At 43.5% G+C, this 17,528-nt stretch overlaps 1 protein-coding gene across 2 annotated transcripts in view; it reads right to left on the reverse strand.

Moving 5' to 3' along the window:
* The window catches only part of DENND4C (DENN domain containing 4C), a 1,359,979-nt gene that overhangs the window by 593,030 nt on the left and 749,421 nt on the right, over positions 1-17,528 (reverse strand). For both annotated transcript variants that reach the window (XM_069239287.1, XM_069239298.1), the window contains exon 18: positions 554-682. In XM_069239287.1, coding sequence (XP_069095388.1) covers positions 554-682 — 129 coding nt within the window. The remainder of the gene's footprint in view (positions 1-553; positions 683-17,528) is intronic.

The raw sequence follows: 17,528 nt of genomic DNA on the forward strand, positions 1-17,528 counted from the left end.
GCAATTATTTTAGCAATGAACTGAAGTGGAACCTAAGGCTCAAAGTCATCAACATATTTTGCTTGGTAAATAACACATTGTGGAATTAACCAAAGTAGGGATGCCAAACCTCTAGCAGCAAAGCGCTCAAATGTGAAAAAATAACTAACAAAACCTTACATGGATTATGCATGGAAAGCTTTGACTGATCAAGGTTTTGAGGTGTAACCTGGAAATGTTTTATAAATTCTTGATAGAGTAAATCTTCAGCCTTTCAAGTTGACACCGAAGATCAGATTTTATGCCACTAGGACTGTGACTGTTAGTGGTATATTGATTATTAATATTGAGAGATATCTTAAAATTTAAAGTTGCAATGGATTAATTTAAAATGTGATATTTAATGTACGAAAAGTAGTTGTGCAATCCCCACTTGATGCACAACCTCATGTAGATGGTTTCCAAACACCCCATGTAATGTACATCACTCCGTTTCTTCCTAGCTAGGTTTACACTACATGAACACCAATAAAATATACAAGAACCCAAGCCAAATGTCATACGCCTACTTCACCTTGTTGTAATAACCATAAGTGATTGCATTTGGTTGTACGCCAGCCTTTCTCATTTCAAACAAGACTCTCACTGCAAGAACAGGATTTCCCCAAAGTCCACATAGTTGCATTACGACTCTGTAGCACACCTAGTAACAAAAAAGAAAACAGCATCAACAAAAGGCTTCGAGCAAGCAAGTTTGTTTTTCTATTATAGGTATTCAATATTCTGAATATAAAATGGAATAATGGATAGTTACCTCATGGGTGATACACAGGGTTATTCTTATTCATCTATAAAAACCTTGAACTACAGGCAGAGTGACAACACCTCAAGTATGAATATGGGATAAAAACGTATCTCATAATTCAAGTTTATGGCTACAATATTCTCTCCACATTGAAACTGGAGTGATTTTTCTAAAGGTAAATGCTGAAACTCAGTGATACCATCTAATAATTATCATATACCTCCTCTGGATATCCTTATACATTGGCTCGTGGTTTCTTCATGGGACTTTGTTGAAGCTGGAGAAGGGAGGTAGAGGAGGTGCTTCAGCATGCACACAGATGGATAACACTTCTAAGAAGGTGTCAGTAATTCCAAGGAATAGTGTTTGTCAGGGTAGCATCTACTATGATTAATGTTGACTTTGCTCTAATAAAGGGGGGGTGGAGCTACAAGTGCACCTGTTGAAATGTATGCTCTTCAAATGTACCGACTGTGAATCTGTGTTGGAAATGTGCCTTTTTGTACACTCACCAAATGCATCTGCACTATAAGTGAGGGCACATACTTCCTGCCCGTTATGCAGACCGACATGCACAAGGGATCTCCACTTCTGTCTTGAGCTCGTTTCTGTACGGTGCCGTCACTGTAGTTCACAGTCTTAACTTCTGTTTCCACAGTTTGCCTGTAGGTGTTTTTTGACCGAACTCTCTTCCGTTTGCCTTCTGGTGGTTCTTGTGATGGAGTCTTGTTCCCTTCTGATGGTGTGTTCTATTCAGCTCGCGCCATCATTTACTCTTTTTAAGGATAGTGTCTAGGCTCTGTTGTCCTGGCTGGAGATGCTTCCCAACCAGAAAATGCACAAGGTTCTCCTCAGGGTTCTAGTGTGGATAGCTGACAGTTTGGTGATGCTGCTTTGCATCATTCGCCAGCATTCTGATCCATACAAGAATGCTGACAGAATGAAGCTCTGGTAAAGCCTTAGCTTGCTGTTGGTGCTGTACTGAGACAAAACCACACCCTCGGTGGCACAGGGGTGGCCGGGTGCAGTGTGCAAACAGGGAGTCGGGTTCTCAATAGAACTCTATGGAGGGACCCCGGGGTCACTTAGGCGCTGCAGGCAGGGCACAGGGAGGCCTCTCGGGCAAGTTACCAACTGGGCAAAGGTGAGGGCTGCCTGCTGCTTGTTGCTGCAGCAATGGTCGGCTTCTCTCAGGCCTGGCGGCTGTGGTGCAGTGCTTCTCCAGGCGTAGGATGTTTTCGTCCCAGCAGTCATGGTCAGTGGGGTCCTCGGGATTCCCTCTGCATGAGTCATCGTCGTGGAGGTGTAGAGATGTCAGCCCAGAGTGGACACGTCATCGGAGTCGCTTGGGGATCTTCTCTGGCTAGTTGGTTTCTCTGGACACGGGCCGGGGGCATCGGGTGCAGAGTAGTTGAACTCTCACTTCTGGAGTGAGGTAAGAGTTCCTTTAAAGATGGTTTCTTGTCTTATTTTTGGACAGGTCCACTGTCCACAGGAGTTTCTTCATCCTCGGTGATGCAGGCAGTCTTGTGGAGGATTTTCAAGGGTCGCTGATCCTGCAAAACACTTTGCTGCTTTTCTTACAGCTTTTTGAAGCTGGAGACAGCACTGGCAGCGCTGTGGCCATGTCAGTTGGAGTCTCGTTCTCTTCTCTGCTGGATTTTCAGCTCAGAAGTCCTTTCTTGAGGTTGTCCGGAATCTGTAGAGCTGGGTTCAGGGTCGCCCCTAAATACTAAATTTAGGAGTGTGTTAGGGTAAGAGGGCAGTAGCCAGTGGCTACTCTCCCTGAGGGTGGATACACTATCCTTGTGCCCACTCCCTCTGAGGAGGGGGGCACATCCCTATTCCTATTGGTCCTAATTCTCCAAAGCAAGATGTAGGATTTCTCAAGGAGGGGGTCACTTCAGCTCTGGACACCTTAGAGGTGGGTCCTGGCTCAGAGGGTGACTCCTTCTGTTTTTTCTCATTATCCCTCTGGACTTCCTGCCAAAAGTGGGGGCTGGTCTGGGGGGGATGGAGGAGGGGGTGGTAATCTCCACTAGCTGAAGTGCCCTAGGGCACTGTAACACCAGGCTTGAGCCTTTGGGGCTCACCGCCAGGCGTTACAGTTCCTGCAGGGGGAGGTGTGAAGCACCTCCACACAGAACAGGCTTTGTTTCTGACCACAGAGTGCACAAACGCACTCACACCATGTGGTCAGAAACTCGTCTGGAAGTGGCAGGCTGGCACAGACCAATTAGCCTTGCACTAGTTGGGCTAACATACAGGGGGCATCTCTAAGATGCCCTCTGTGTGCATTTTTCAATAAATCCTACACTGGCATCAGTGTGGGTTTAATGTGCTGAGAAGTTTGATACCAAACTTCCCAGTATTCAGTGCAGCCATTATGGTGCTGTGGCATTCGTAATGACAAACTCCCAGACCATATACCCAGTATGGCTACCCTGCACTTAAAATGTCTAAGAATTAACTTAGACACTGTAGGGGCATAGTGCTCATGCAGCTATGCCCTCACATGTGGTATAGTGCATCCCTGCCTTAGGGCTGTAAGGCCTGCTAGAGGGGTGACTTACCTATGCCACAGGCAGTGGTTTTTGGGCATGACACTCTGAGGGGAGTGCCACGTCCACTTTGTCTTTTTGCCCCACTAACACACACAAGCTGCAAAGCAGTGTGCATGTACTGAGTGAGGGGTCCCTGAGGGTGGCATAATACATGCTGCAGCCCTTAGGGACCCTACCGGGCCACAGGGCCCTTGGTACCAGGGGTACCTTTTACAAGGTACTTGACTGTGTGCCAGGGCTGTGCCAATCGTGGAAACAAAGGTACAGTTTTAGGGAAAGAACACTGGTGCTGGGGCATGATTAGCAGGGTCCCAGCACACTTCCAATCACAGCTGGCATCAACACTAGGCAAAAAGTGGGAAGTGACCATGCCAACAGTGGCATTTTCCTACAGTCCAGAACAGCTCTGATGAAAGGAAGCATCTGAGAGGGAGTCAGGTGCGACTTTGGCACGTTTATAGTGAACCCCAGGGTGTGTAGGAGTTTGCCGTAGTCTGAAGGTGGGAGACAAATTTTTGGGACGAATTTACCTTCAACAGCCAGGTGTCGAGGTAGGGAAAGACTGAAACCTCCAACCTGCACAGATGAGCTGCAACCTTTGCCATCACTTTCATGAACCCCCGAGGGGCGCTGGTAAGGCCGAAGGGGAGCACAGTAAATTGAAAGTGCTTGTGACCTACCACGAATTGTAGGTAACATCTGTGGGCAAGCAGGATGGGAATATGGAAATAAGCGTCCTGCAAGTTCAACGCTACCATCCATTCTCCTGAGTCCAAGGCAGATAGGACCTGAGCCAGGGTGAGCATTTTGAGTTTCTCCTTCTTGAGGACATAAGCCCTTGTCCTTTTTGGGCACCAGAAAGTGGCGGGATTAACAATCACGACCTACTTCTGGTGCAGTGACCTTCTCAATGGCTCCCTTGGCCAAGAGAGCCACAACTTCCTGGCACAGAAGTGCCAAATGATCCCCTGCAATGTGGCCGACTGATGGAGGAATGGCTGGTGTGACAGATTCGAAGGGGAGGGAGTAGCCCCTTAGAACGATCTGCAACACCCACCTGTCCGTAGTGATGGATTCCCAGTGGGGCAGGTGACGGTGACTGGATTGGAATGAGGGGACAGACTAGGAGGGTTTGGAGGCTGCAGTGAGGGCAGGGGTGGACTGCGCAGACCTCTGGTTCCCTGTCCCACGTGGGATTTCGCGTCGTTGGCCACACAGCGGCTGAACAGCATGGGTGGCACAGTGGCATAGATGGGGATGCAACAGGGAGCCCCTTCCTTTTCCACGAAAGGCGGACTGTTGGGAGCGAGGGGCAGTGGAAAGGCCAAGGGGCTGAGCAATGGCCTGGGAGTCCTTGAGCTTCTCCCAAGCTGAGTCCGTCTTGTCTCCAAAGACACAGGAGCCATCAAAGGGTATGGCCATAAGAGTCTGTTAGACATCCCCCGAAAAAACAGATGTAGGCTACAAGGCGTTGTGCGACTCAGGGCCACCATCATCGCAAGAGATCTACCTAGAGAATCGGTCGTGTCCAGCCCACATCTGATCGTGAACTTTGCTGCATCTCTCCCATTGGTGACAGCTTGGGAGACGAAAGCACAGGGCTCCTCCGGTATCTGCAGCAGAACCTGCATGACCGTATCCCAGAGAGTGTGGGTATAGCGGCCCCAAAGGCATGCGGTGTTCACAGACCGCAGCACGAGACTGGGGGAAGAAAACATCTTCTTCCCAAATTGTTCCAGTCTTTTTGATTCCCTATCCGGGGGTGCGGAAGGGAATGTGCCAGAGGGAGAGGATGCCTGGATGTCAGAGGTGGGGTGCTGGGACTACCCAAGAGGACATCGGTGAGGGCTTCATTGAATGGCAGAAGGGATTCAGATGCGGAAGCCCCTGGCTGAAGCAACTCCGACTGGAGATCTGACCTGACTTGACCAGTAGGCAGCTCAAGACCAAGGACCTCAGTTGGCCTACTGACCACCATAAAGTCGCTCCCTCTGCCATAGCCACGGTACGAGGAGACCGCATGCCAGCATCTGGAGAGGTGACCAGGCCACTGTTGTCGGCCAACTCCTGTGCGCAGTCCAAATTAGGGTCATTCTGGTATTCCTAAGGGTCCAACGACCCCTCCAATCCTTCCCCGAATTTGTATCCATAAGAAAAAAGGTCCGAATCCGACCCGGGGTGAATAGGTCCTATCGAAGACAGAGCCGGTGTCAGCCAACGCTGTTTCGACTCCAAGTCGTTGGGGATGAGGATTGGAATCGATGGTGGGCACCACCAACGTCTGGAGCGTCGACAATCAAAGCGGCACCGGAGAAAGTCTCAATGGAACAGCCGGTGCAGATCCGAAAGTGGATCCGGAGGGGACGACAGTGGCCGGAGCCGAAGCTGCCAGCGCGGAACCCGAAGGCCACCTGACCGAACCCTTTGGGCCCATAGGCACCGTATTGGGGTCTGCCTGCCCAAAAATGAGACGCATGGCCTCATAAAACTCTTTAAATTGGACAAGCTTTGCTCCGGCTCCTGAAAACTCGGGGAAGCGCGGAGCGGACCCAGAAGCAGGCTACGAAGACGGAGGCTTCGAGCGTCGACGCTCCACCCACTTCGCATCAGCCGAGCAACGAGGTGAAGTCGAAGGGTGATGGAACCTCTTTGACTTCTTCCCTCTTACCTTGTCCCGAAGATTTTGAAGAAGAATGGTGGTGGCTTCGCGAGCGGTCTCAAGACCTTCCCCCCGAGCGAGACCGGGACCTATGCGGAGTCGAGCGCTGGGCAGCCATAAGCTTGAGGGACCGCTCCCTCAAGGACTTCGGGTGCATGGCCCAGCACTCGGAGCACGACTTCAGGCTGTGGTCACGCTCCAGGCACCACAAACAGACCCGTTCGGGATCCGCCACTGACATCATGCAGTGACAGTTCTCGCATGGTTTGAAACATCGGGGACATCCTTGACGCACCAAAAAACTCAACAAAAAACTCGACAAAAGGGTCGAAATCGGTCAAAAAGAGACCAAGGTAGCTCTGTCCAGATCAGCGTGTGGCGCGGAAAGAAAAGAACCAACGTCACTGTGATAAGGCGGTGACTATGTACTACTCCTGATGTCATCACAGCGACTACGACGCCCACCGAGTCGACCAACGCCACCTACCGACTCGCAAGGGTATTGCTTAAAGAAAAAATCTCCGGATCCAGTCTGACATCTGGGGGAAAATTCTAAGGTAAAGAATCTGCAAACTAGAAGTCTCTATTAAATAAGCTGACGCGGAAAGAAAAGAACGGACGTTAACACATCTGGGTGGTGCCTACATAGGTACTGCAATGTCATTCCAGTGTGGCAACGCTGACGACACATGAGGAGCCGATCGACAGAACCTGATGGCACGCAGAGGTACTGCTCATCAAAATCTTCCAGACCCAGACTGATGCCTGGAAAATTAATAGGTAAGGAATCTGCAGCTAGAATTCTCTATCAGATTCTATCTAACACTCATCACTAGCTTCCATATATCACAACCTGAAAATAAAGGCCGAAACAGTCACCGACCTCAGCACTTCATGGGCATCCAAACGCATATGAAAAATCTGTGGCTTATATGATGTGAACACCAGCCCACACTCCTTTGTAGAACTCCAATCCATATTCAACCTGCCCAACTCAGATTTCTATGCCATACTAAAACTTAAAGTGAAGTTACCAAAACTAAACCCATTTGTTCACCCCTATATTGCCTCATGGCTGTTAACATGGCACTCAGCAAGGCATATAGCACCACAAATATACAAAATCTTAACCAACTCTCCTCCATCTTTACAATCACCACTACATTCAAAATGGACCAAACCTCTAGAACCCCGACACACTGACTACATCTCAGAAGAAAGTTGGTCAAAAATCTTTAACATACCACCAAGCAACAAAAATGCCCCATCTCTCACACAATCAATTTTTTTTTACTATGAACTTCCTTCCTGTCAAACGACAAATTAAAACTGTGCGGCAACGACAAATGCTGGAATTGCAACTTGTCTTCTGGAACACCCGAACATATGCTGTTTAGCTGCACCCTTCTTGCCCCATACTGGTCATCGATTGAGCACCAACTAAAAGAGATATTTGAAAAACCAATTTCCTTAAACTTCCCAATGATTTCTCCAGGTCCCTCTGCATTACTGAACACCCTAGGCCTTGATACCCATGACCTGGTGTTACTGGATCTACTCCTGACCATCACAACCAAATTTACCCTCACAGAACGTAAGGCTTTCAAACACATTACATCACACTTGGTGTGCCTGGACCTCATACCTCAGAGGGGCCTATAACTCCCAAATGAGTCTCTGACTATCCTCAAGATCTCACAGAGAGTTTGGCAAACTCTGAACGGGTTTATGAATTGCAATATTACCCTATCTACCGACCATCTGCAGTTAGCAACCGACATCTATGACACCCTATTACTTATCCAATGCACTCATTAACCTCACTGGTCTTCTTACCCCCACCCACAATTCTGGACTCTGTTTGAATGATAGATATCTATTGCAACACACTTATGAGTTGTATATTCCGTCTTTTGTTTGATACAGATCGGCCCTTTGGCTATTTGCTGAGTACCACTTTTTTCAACCAGGCCCATAATTTCATACTTATGTTATAGTAAATTCGACTCAATGATGCTTTGATTAGTAATATTTGTACTCCCTTTCATACCTCCTGATTATAATGTATTTTCTGTACTGTTGTATCACCTGAAATTACTGTGATGTACATAAATCGTGGCCTCTATAAAACTCAATAAAGATGTAAGGAGATAAAAACATAATAAAAAAATCACAGTAGTCAGTATCTTTCAATGACAGTTACACCGCAGTATGAAAATTCAGTTTGCACACATATATTGTGTAGTGTATAATCTGATATCTTGTTTTTCCAGTACTTTTACTCAACAAAAAACAAGGTTTCACAGGAACCTAAGTAAATGAAAGGGCATTAGGGCTTCTATACAGTTGACTGTTTCAATAACAATATAAGCTGCATAAGGACATTATTCCGTGAAAGGAATGTTCACTTCCAGGCGAACACAACCTGGAGGTCATGCACACTAAGGCTTTTAAAACACCTTTTCATTCTGAAGGAAGGCACGCTGTGTCTTCAGTTGGGCTTACCAGCCTGCCTTCGGGACACCATAGTTGTGGAAGCACACACAGAAGCAACAGCTATCTTTTAATGGAATAATACCGCTACTGTTTCACTAAGGTATGTGGGTGATAAAAAGGAAATCTAAAAAAACCTCACACACGCTCCTTTTGGTGTGATTAGCTTAGTTAGAGAGAGGAAGGTAGGGGGGTTGTAGAACCAATGCACAGAAATAGCGAGTTACTGTCCGAATGCCGTTTGTTGGCCAATATCATTGCTGCTATCTTGTTCATCTTCACAGTAACTACTATACATATTGCATGTAATACTATAGGTTTTTTATTTAATAAAGTCATACATTTATTCCTAATGTGAATTTCTGAGTGTCTATGCAAGATGAAAATAGTTTTGGAATCCATTAATAACAAATACTCCTGTGAGCCTCACAGTCCTAATTGTTACCTAGTATTGGCCTTCCTGATAAAATGCTTGAGTGGGTTGAGCATGTTATATATAGTCTTACTGGTTTCTATGTATCATGATATATTACCTGTGTCTATGCTGCTCGTGGGTATAGAGAATTCAAATCTATAGCAGTATTCTAGATTCCACAAAAAGTACATGGTGCTCACATGTGGGATGATCTTTGATTAATCCTCAATGACGCACACAAAATGTTGCCAATTATTAACAATAGTGGGAACGTCCATTGTAGAATTGGTGTCCTTTATCAGTTCAGATAGTTGCCCCCCCCTGCTGTGGTTTTATCAGGTGCTTCACTAGTAAAAGGACATTTTCCATTCTGATTTCATTCTAGAATTGTAGGTTTTTAATCTTTTACAATGGAGCAGCAACTATTCCACCAGGGCACCACTTACACAACACCTCTTCTTTGACAGGGTAACATTTGTTGCAGTGTATATGCTGCATACCACTTTGCAATATTTTACTCATTGGTGGAGTTTGAGCCTGCAGACCCAAAGATTGGGAACTTTCATACATACAGATTTGATGCTTTATCTCCTAATCATAAACCCTACTTTGATTTAGAAATCCAGATAGGACATCAAGAACACCAAGCATAGTTTGGTAGACAACTACCTCATGTAGTTAAAAATATCAGGATGGACCTTTTAGCGATGAGGGGCTACATGGCCGATACACACCATAATTAGATGCAGTAAATCAACACGCTCCGGATTTAGGGCTTTTAATACATCAGTTAGTGGCTATATATGGGTGACTTCAACAGTTTGTTTTTCAATCAACTGCAACGGGGGTAATAGTTCCTGGCCCTTCAAAGCAAGCACATCCCACAGTGCAGCCAATGATCCCACAGGCTAATAATGCTATCATAGGAAAAATACTCTCAAAGCGAGATAAGACTATTTTAGATAGCTTGAAAACTAATGAACTCCTTGCAGGACACCCCAGGATTACTATAAAATGCTGTGTGTGTTCCAAGAGGTATGGTATCACTTGTATAAAAGTGTACTAAATGGGGAACAATTTTTGTGACTACACTACCCTGCATGACACACTCGTTAGTGGTGTTACCGGAGGTGCTAAAACAAATTCAGAATGAGCATGGAGGCTCACGTTTTGATTTAGCAATGACCTGATAGGAAATTTTGAAACTGTTTCCTCAATAGTTCTGAGCTGGAGCAGCAGAGGTTCTGACAGGGCATCAGTGCTTAAATGCTGTCCCTGTTTATGAAAAGGAGGTAATCATTTCAGAAGTTCACACCACAATGGGCCAGAAACCATAGGTTATTGAGTTAAAAAACAAACAAAAAAAAAAAAATAAGAAAAAAACCCACATGATTGATGGCTTTGGTAAGGAGAAAGCTGTACTGGCGGTTAAGAAAAAGCAGAAGAAAATACAGAATGCCACAACTGGATCCCCACCACAGTAGGAGTCCAGTACAGATGGATATAATTTGAGAACCATGATAAAATAAGAATGCCGTATATGTGCAAGTATTCAGATAGCTGTTCTTCCCAGGACTCTAGAGACTGTAAAAGAATAGGAAGAAGTGGGCAGACAGATGACTGCAAAAAGGATGAAAACAGAAAAGTTAGCTAATGTGTGAAGTTGAAGTTAGTGTGAAGAGAAAGAGAAAGGTTTGGACTCGGGCTCATTTTAAGAAAAGAACATGGCTGGTTTAGTAAAAAAGCATGTCTCACAAATTTGAACAGCTGCGCTTCTGGGCAGTAAAGTAAAAGTGACAACAATCTGCCATACTCTCAAAGAGCATCTGGTGGTTACTTGAAATAAATAATATATACAGATTGAATCTTCAGAAAGACAGAAATTCTCCAGACAGGTATATGGTGTAGAAACACAAACTGAGGGGACATACAGCACAAAAAAGCTACATTCTGGTTTCATTTACCAGATGCCAATGACCGCATTCTCACAAAGAATAATTGGTCTACGTCCTTTATAAGGGATGATCCTCAAGGTGAGCAGGTAACAAGTCAACAACTTTCCTCTTTGGTACCTGAAGATCGCAGGCAAAGATATGCACAAGTGGACTTTAAAGCAAGCTCCTGTATTATACATACATCAAACGGAGAGTGACAAATCATCTATTCCACATTTGATTCTCTCAAAGACTGAGTCAAGGTTGTAAGATCATTATTCATTAAGGGTTGAAGCAAGACACAAAATAAAAGTTATTTTATAATCATTACAATATCATGGAGTAGTAGTGCCTTCTCATTCCACTCCTCTTTTACCTTTGTTAAAACTAGACAATTCTTATTGAATAGTTACTAGATAATAGAAAATGGAAAATGGAAATGCACATACACATGTGAATGAATAACCTCACACCACTGGGCTGATGACAAAACTGATTAGGAGAAAAAAAAATCAAATGAGATCTTTCAAGCAGATGTCTTAGCCAAAATATAGCACTTGAATCACAGTATAAACCTCTTTTTTGTCCAGTGGTTTTCCAATTGCTTTTACAAGATTACCTCATGGGTATAGGAACATTCCAGGACGTTTTCCAACAATTATGGTGATTTTGTAAGAATATGTAGAGGTGCTATACTTTTATGGCATCTTCATTATAGATGACAACTTGACTGAACACCTGAATTGGGTGGATAGGATAGTGGCACTTTGCTCGGCATCTATATAAAGTAAATTTAAAGAAATTCTAAAATTTCATATCCAAATGTAATGTTACTTGGATATTAACCATCCAGTGAAGGTAAAGCATTGCCACCTGAAGTCCTATAGAGAGTGCTACTTTGTAGTCTACAAACAAACACATTAAAGTTACAAGCATTGATGGGATTTTTAAGTTTGAAAAAGCTTAACCTTCACATTAGGCTCAGTGAGCCAACACAAATTATTACTCCTAAGTTTTCAAAGAAAAACTGGACAAGAACACACACAGCTATCTTATGTGAACTGCAGACAGGCATGTTAAAGACTAAATATTTACACCCAGGACAACAAAACAAACCTAGTAATTAGGGCTGTTCCCAGAGCTTCAAGCTACACATGTGTAGTTTATATTGAGGGACAGATGACTCTCATAACATGCAGATCAGACTTGTGTTCTCCTGCATCGGAACCATTTACTCTTGCTGAAAATTCTCACTGCAGTACAGACACATACTGCATATGCATCCTTTTGCACAGGAAAAAGAAATAATGACATCCCTCCATACCTACAGTCGAAACATCCTAATACTGGGAGTATCTTGTTGGCCAAGTCCCAGTAACCATGTGTATATCAGTCCAATATGCCTTCTCTCTGGTAAGAAAGGTGGAATGGGGCGAGTTCTGCTTTGCTTATTTGTGCTTTTCGTTTGTTTCTCGGACTGGAGTTATCAGAGGATTTAGACCACAAAGTTAACACTCACGGAAGCAGTCTTTGGAGAGGCAATGAATCCGCATCCTGGACTTGTAGCAGGACTTGCCCAATCCCCATTACTTCTTGTATTCAACAATGTACAGCTTCACCTCTTGGTCCCACATCTCCTTCAAGTGCATGAGAGCACTCTTGTCAGACGACTGGGTCCTGTCTGGGGCCCAAGCACCAGAGAGACAACTTGTGCAAGTTCGTGACCAACATTGGTTTTTTACAGTTGTGACATGGTTTCAAACCTGTACTGGTAGGAGGGGATATGTTTACTTATCTTAATTGATTCTCCATTTTCAGGGATCACTGGAAGGCTGGAGAAATAGGGTGAGGATTATAAATCTGTGTTGAACGGCTCAGAAATAGACGGAGCATTGCTAGAGAAAAGTTTTCTGGATCCAAAATGGTGCCTGGGGAGTATTACAAGGTGGGGACTCTGTAGTTCAAAGTATATATCAGAAGGTATATGCTGTAACTATCTCAAACCAAGACTGATACAGACACTTTAGTGACAACTGAAGCAAACTGAAAAGCGAAAAAGCTATGCACTGTTTTCCCTGCCAGGACTTTTATAGTCTTAAATACCATGTTCCTATGATTTTATAACTGGAATGGAGGCTAACCACAATCCTAATGAGAGACTTAAATTAGATTTAGTCAGGGCAGATCATAAAGAGCAAGCTTCTGCTAACACGGCATCAGTGCTACTGTATCCATGCTAAAGCAACTATGCTGGTGCCCGTATTTATTAACCCTTACAAAAACTATACATACACTATTTTGATGTTTGTTAAAGCATTCAACTTTTGTATGAGTAGCACCTACTCCCCTCACCATATCTAACAAACTGTTCAGTGTAATTTTCCTCAACCATATTGGTCCATTGCAGAGTGTCAATCAATATAAGCTTATATTGTTTGCAGTCAATTGCTGCTCTATATTCCTTTAGATTTGTCTAAAAAAATTGACAAGGCTCAAGCAGTCAAGAAAGACTTGCAGTGTCCTGTATTCATCCCTAAGGCATTTGTGGATGCTAGAAAATGTGTTGTACAGCAAGCAAACAGTATGCTTAAACTATTTTGACTGCTATGGTATACAGTATGATTGCAATAAATAACTTGCCTAGAGGAATATTAAGTGCCTGTCCACCTTATGAGTACCAAGGTATGTGCCCTATCTTGATTTCAATTTAACGGTGGCTGACATGATTCAATTTTTTTTTAAATCTCCTAAATTAAATTGTCATTCTTTGTCCATTTTAACGTTCATGGGGCAACTGTAAATAATTAAAGACGGACTTCAGTTCATGTGCTTCATTGGCCAATGCTTTTATCATTACTGACAACATTACCTCTATTGATCCAACAGTCCAAAAGCAATGTAAAACTTCACACAGTGGAAGTAATGCAGGGCCCACCGATGAACAGTCCTAAACATTTCTGGAAAAGGTTTCCTTATTTCAACAATGATGGTAGGTCTGATCCATTTGCATTTGATTATTTCCAGGTGCCACAAAAGATGAAAAAATCTTGGTCACAAATCACGTTTTATTAATTTGCAGAAAAGGGCTATGCATATTGGAGAAAGAATATTATTGAAAATGTAAAGGTACATTATCTTGTTTAGAGCATGCATGAGTCACAGAGAAATTGTAAGTCACAGAGAAATTATAAGGCTGTGCAACGGACCACTTGCATGAGGTTTGCGTCTTAGAGATTTAAAAACACTATTACTTAAAAAAAAAATATATATATTAACATGCTTCACAGGTTGGAAATTGAAGAATGGCATTACTGATAGTGATTTAAATTAAACAGTGCAGAATAGAGCCTACAATTTAACACAGTTTGATTCAGATTGTATGGTACTTATGTCCAGTAGATAACTAATATGCAGGTTTTGGTTTCTCTCCAAAGCTGCTGGGCCACTGGCAAGTAGACTAGATCCTAGGTATAACATTTTCCCATGTCTGTGACTGCACACAATGTGTGAAAACTATGTCAAACACTGCTGTCACAATTTAATTTGAGTGTTGTGAAAGAACACCTATCAAAGTCAAGTGAAGTTATGGATTTAAAGCATTTTTCATCTCTGGCCACATCCACTAAGAAACTAAAGATTTGTATTTACCCATATACCCGATATATGCTGCCATAAAAGAAAAACATGCACACCTTAAAGAGAAGCTGCATAAATAATTAGAAAAAAAATAATAAAGAAAAAATGCAAAGCACATTAAAAATTGTTGATATTGGGTTCCAAACACTTTATTCACACACACACACACACACACACACACACACACACACACACACACACACACACACACACACCTATATATATATTTATATATATATGGAACATGTCACTTACCCAGTGTATATCTGTTCATGGCATGTGTAGCTGCAGATTCACAAGCTATGCATACCATCTGCCATCTAGTGTTGGGCTCGGAGTGGTACAAGTTGTTTTTCTTCGAAGAAGTGTTTTTGAGTCACAGGATCGAGTGACTACTCCTCTTCGGCTCCACTGCGCATGGGCATCGACTCCATGTTAGATTGTTTTCTTTCCGCCATCGGGTTCGGACGTGTTTCTTTTCGCTCCGATAGTTCGAGTTGGAAAAGTCTCAAAACTCTCTAATTCTCATCTTATTGTTTCGATCGCGTTCCATCGACACTTCGGTAGCGTTGGGTCAACCATCTTTTTTTCAGGGCTTGGTCGGGCCGACCGCATGGAAGCCTCATGGACCAGACCCTATTCTGCTTTTGTCCTCGGTGCCACGCTAAATTTACATACACAGACCAACATCTCGACTGTAATCTTTGCGTTTCCCCAGACAATCGGGAAGAAAATTGCAAGGCCTGCTGATCCCACAGAGGGTAAGGTAGGAGTGATACAGTATAAAGAAAAGAGATGTCCATGCAAATGTTCAACTTAAACGGCTGCAAGCTTCCGGGGAGGAGGGAGGGTGCATGTGAATCTGCAGAGGAACATGCCACGAACAGATGTACACTGGGTAAGTAACATTTTCCATTCAATGGCATGTGTAGCTGCAGATACACATGCTATGCATAGGCTACAAAGCAGTTAGTCCTCCCATAAATGCGGTGGTTAGCCTGTAGGAGTTGAAGTTCTTTGAAATAATATTCTTAGTACAGCTTGGCCTACTGTGGCTTGCTGCGTTGCTAACACATCTTCACAGTAATGCTTGGTAAATGTATGTGGTGTTGACCAAGTAGATGCTTTACAAATTTCAGCCATTGGTATATTTCCTAAGAAAGCCATTGTAGCCCCTTTTTTCCTTGTGGAATGTGCTTTAGGTGCAACTAAGAGCTGCCTTTTAGCTTTAAGGTAACATGTTTGGATGCATTTTACTATCCACCTTGAAAAACCTTGTTTTGAAATGGGGTTACCAGTATGTGGTTTTTGGAAACCCACAAATCACTGTTTAGTTTTTCTGAATGATTTTGTTCTATCTATGTAATACATTAGGGCGCTTTTAATACCTAATGTATGCAGGGCTCTTTCTGCCACAGAATCTGGCTGTGGGAAGAAGACTGGTAGTTCCACTGTTTGATTGATATGAAAAGGTGATACAACTTTTTAAAGAAATGTATGGTTAGTTCGGAGTACAACTTTATGTTTGTGTACTTGTATGAACGGTTCTTGAATTGTTATATTTCACTAACTCTTCGCAATGAAGTAATTGCGAATAGGAAGGCAACTTTCCATGTTAGGTATTGAATCTGACATGAGTGCATAGGTTCAAATGGTGGGCCCATAAGTCGTGTGAGCACTATGTTTAAATTCCAGGAAGGCACTGGAGGCGTTCTAGGTGGGATAATGCATTTTAACCCTTCCATGAAGGCTTTGATAATAGGAACTCTAAATAAAGAACATCACTGTATATTCTGCAAGTGTGCGGAAATTGCAGTGAGATGTATTTTTATGGATGAAAAAGCTAAGTTCGCTTTTTGCAAATAACATACGTCTTGTATTGATGCTGAAAGTGGGGTAATTTGTTTAGATTGAAAGTAATACACAAATCTTTTCCATTTATTGGCATAGCACTGCCTGGTAGTGGGTTTTCTTGCTTGTTTAATTACTTCTATACATTTAGTTGGCAGTTGTAGCTACCCAAATTCTATGACCTCAGGAGCCAAATCGCTAGATTGAGTATGTTGGGATTCTGACGCCTGATCTGCTGTTTGTTCCGTGTTAACAGATCTGGTCTGTTTGGGAGTTTGATATGTAGTACTACTGACAGGTCTAATAGTGTTGTGTACCAGGGCTGACGTGCCCACGTTGGCGCTATGAGTATCCGTGTGAGCGTGTTTTGACAGTTTGTTGACTAGAAATGGAATGAGCGGGAGGGGGGGAAAGCGTAAGCAAATATCCTAGAACAATTCATCCACAGAGCATTGCCCTTAGATAGGGGATGTGGGTACCTAGATGCAAAGTTTTGGCATTTCGTGTTTTCGCTGGTGGCGAACAGATCTATGTCTGGTGTTCCCCATTGTTGAAAGTACAGTTGAAGCACTTGAGGGTGAATTTCCCACTCGTGTTTGTTGATGATCTCTGCTGAGAACATCTGCCAATTGGTTGTGTATCCCTGGAATGTATTGTGCTACCAGGTGAATCTTGTTGTGGATTGCCCATTGCCAAATGTTTTCTGCAAGGAGGGAGAGTTGGGATGAATGAGTCCCTCCTTGTTTGTTTAGGTAATACACTGTTGTCATGTTGTCTGTTTTGACAAGGCTATTCTTGTGAATGAGAAGAGGCTGAAAAGCTTTGAGTGCTAGCAATACAGCTAGCAACTCTAAGTGATTTATGTGTAACTGTTTGTGTTTGGCGTCCCATTGTCCCTGGATGTTGTGATTGTTGAGGTGAGCCCCCCAACCAATCATTGATGCAGTGGTTGTAAGTATGGTGTGAGGCACGGGGTCTTGAAATGGCCGCCCTTTGTTTAGTTTTGGGGAATTCCACCACTGAAGGTACATGTATGTTTGGTGGTCTATCAACACTAGATCTTGAAGTTGACCCTGTGCCTGTGACCATTGCTGTGCAAGGCATTGTTGCAAAGGCTGCATGTTTAGCCTTGCATGTGGGACAATGGCAATACAGGATGAAATCATGCCCAATAGTTTCATGACAAATTTGA

This window comes from Pleurodeles waltl, chromosome 1_2 (genome assembly GCF_031143425.1).
Source record: "Pleurodeles waltl isolate 20211129_DDA chromosome 1_2, aPleWal1.hap1.20221129, whole genome shotgun sequence".
NCBI lineage: Eukaryota > Metazoa > Chordata > Amphibia > Caudata > Salamandridae > Pleurodeles > Pleurodeles waltl.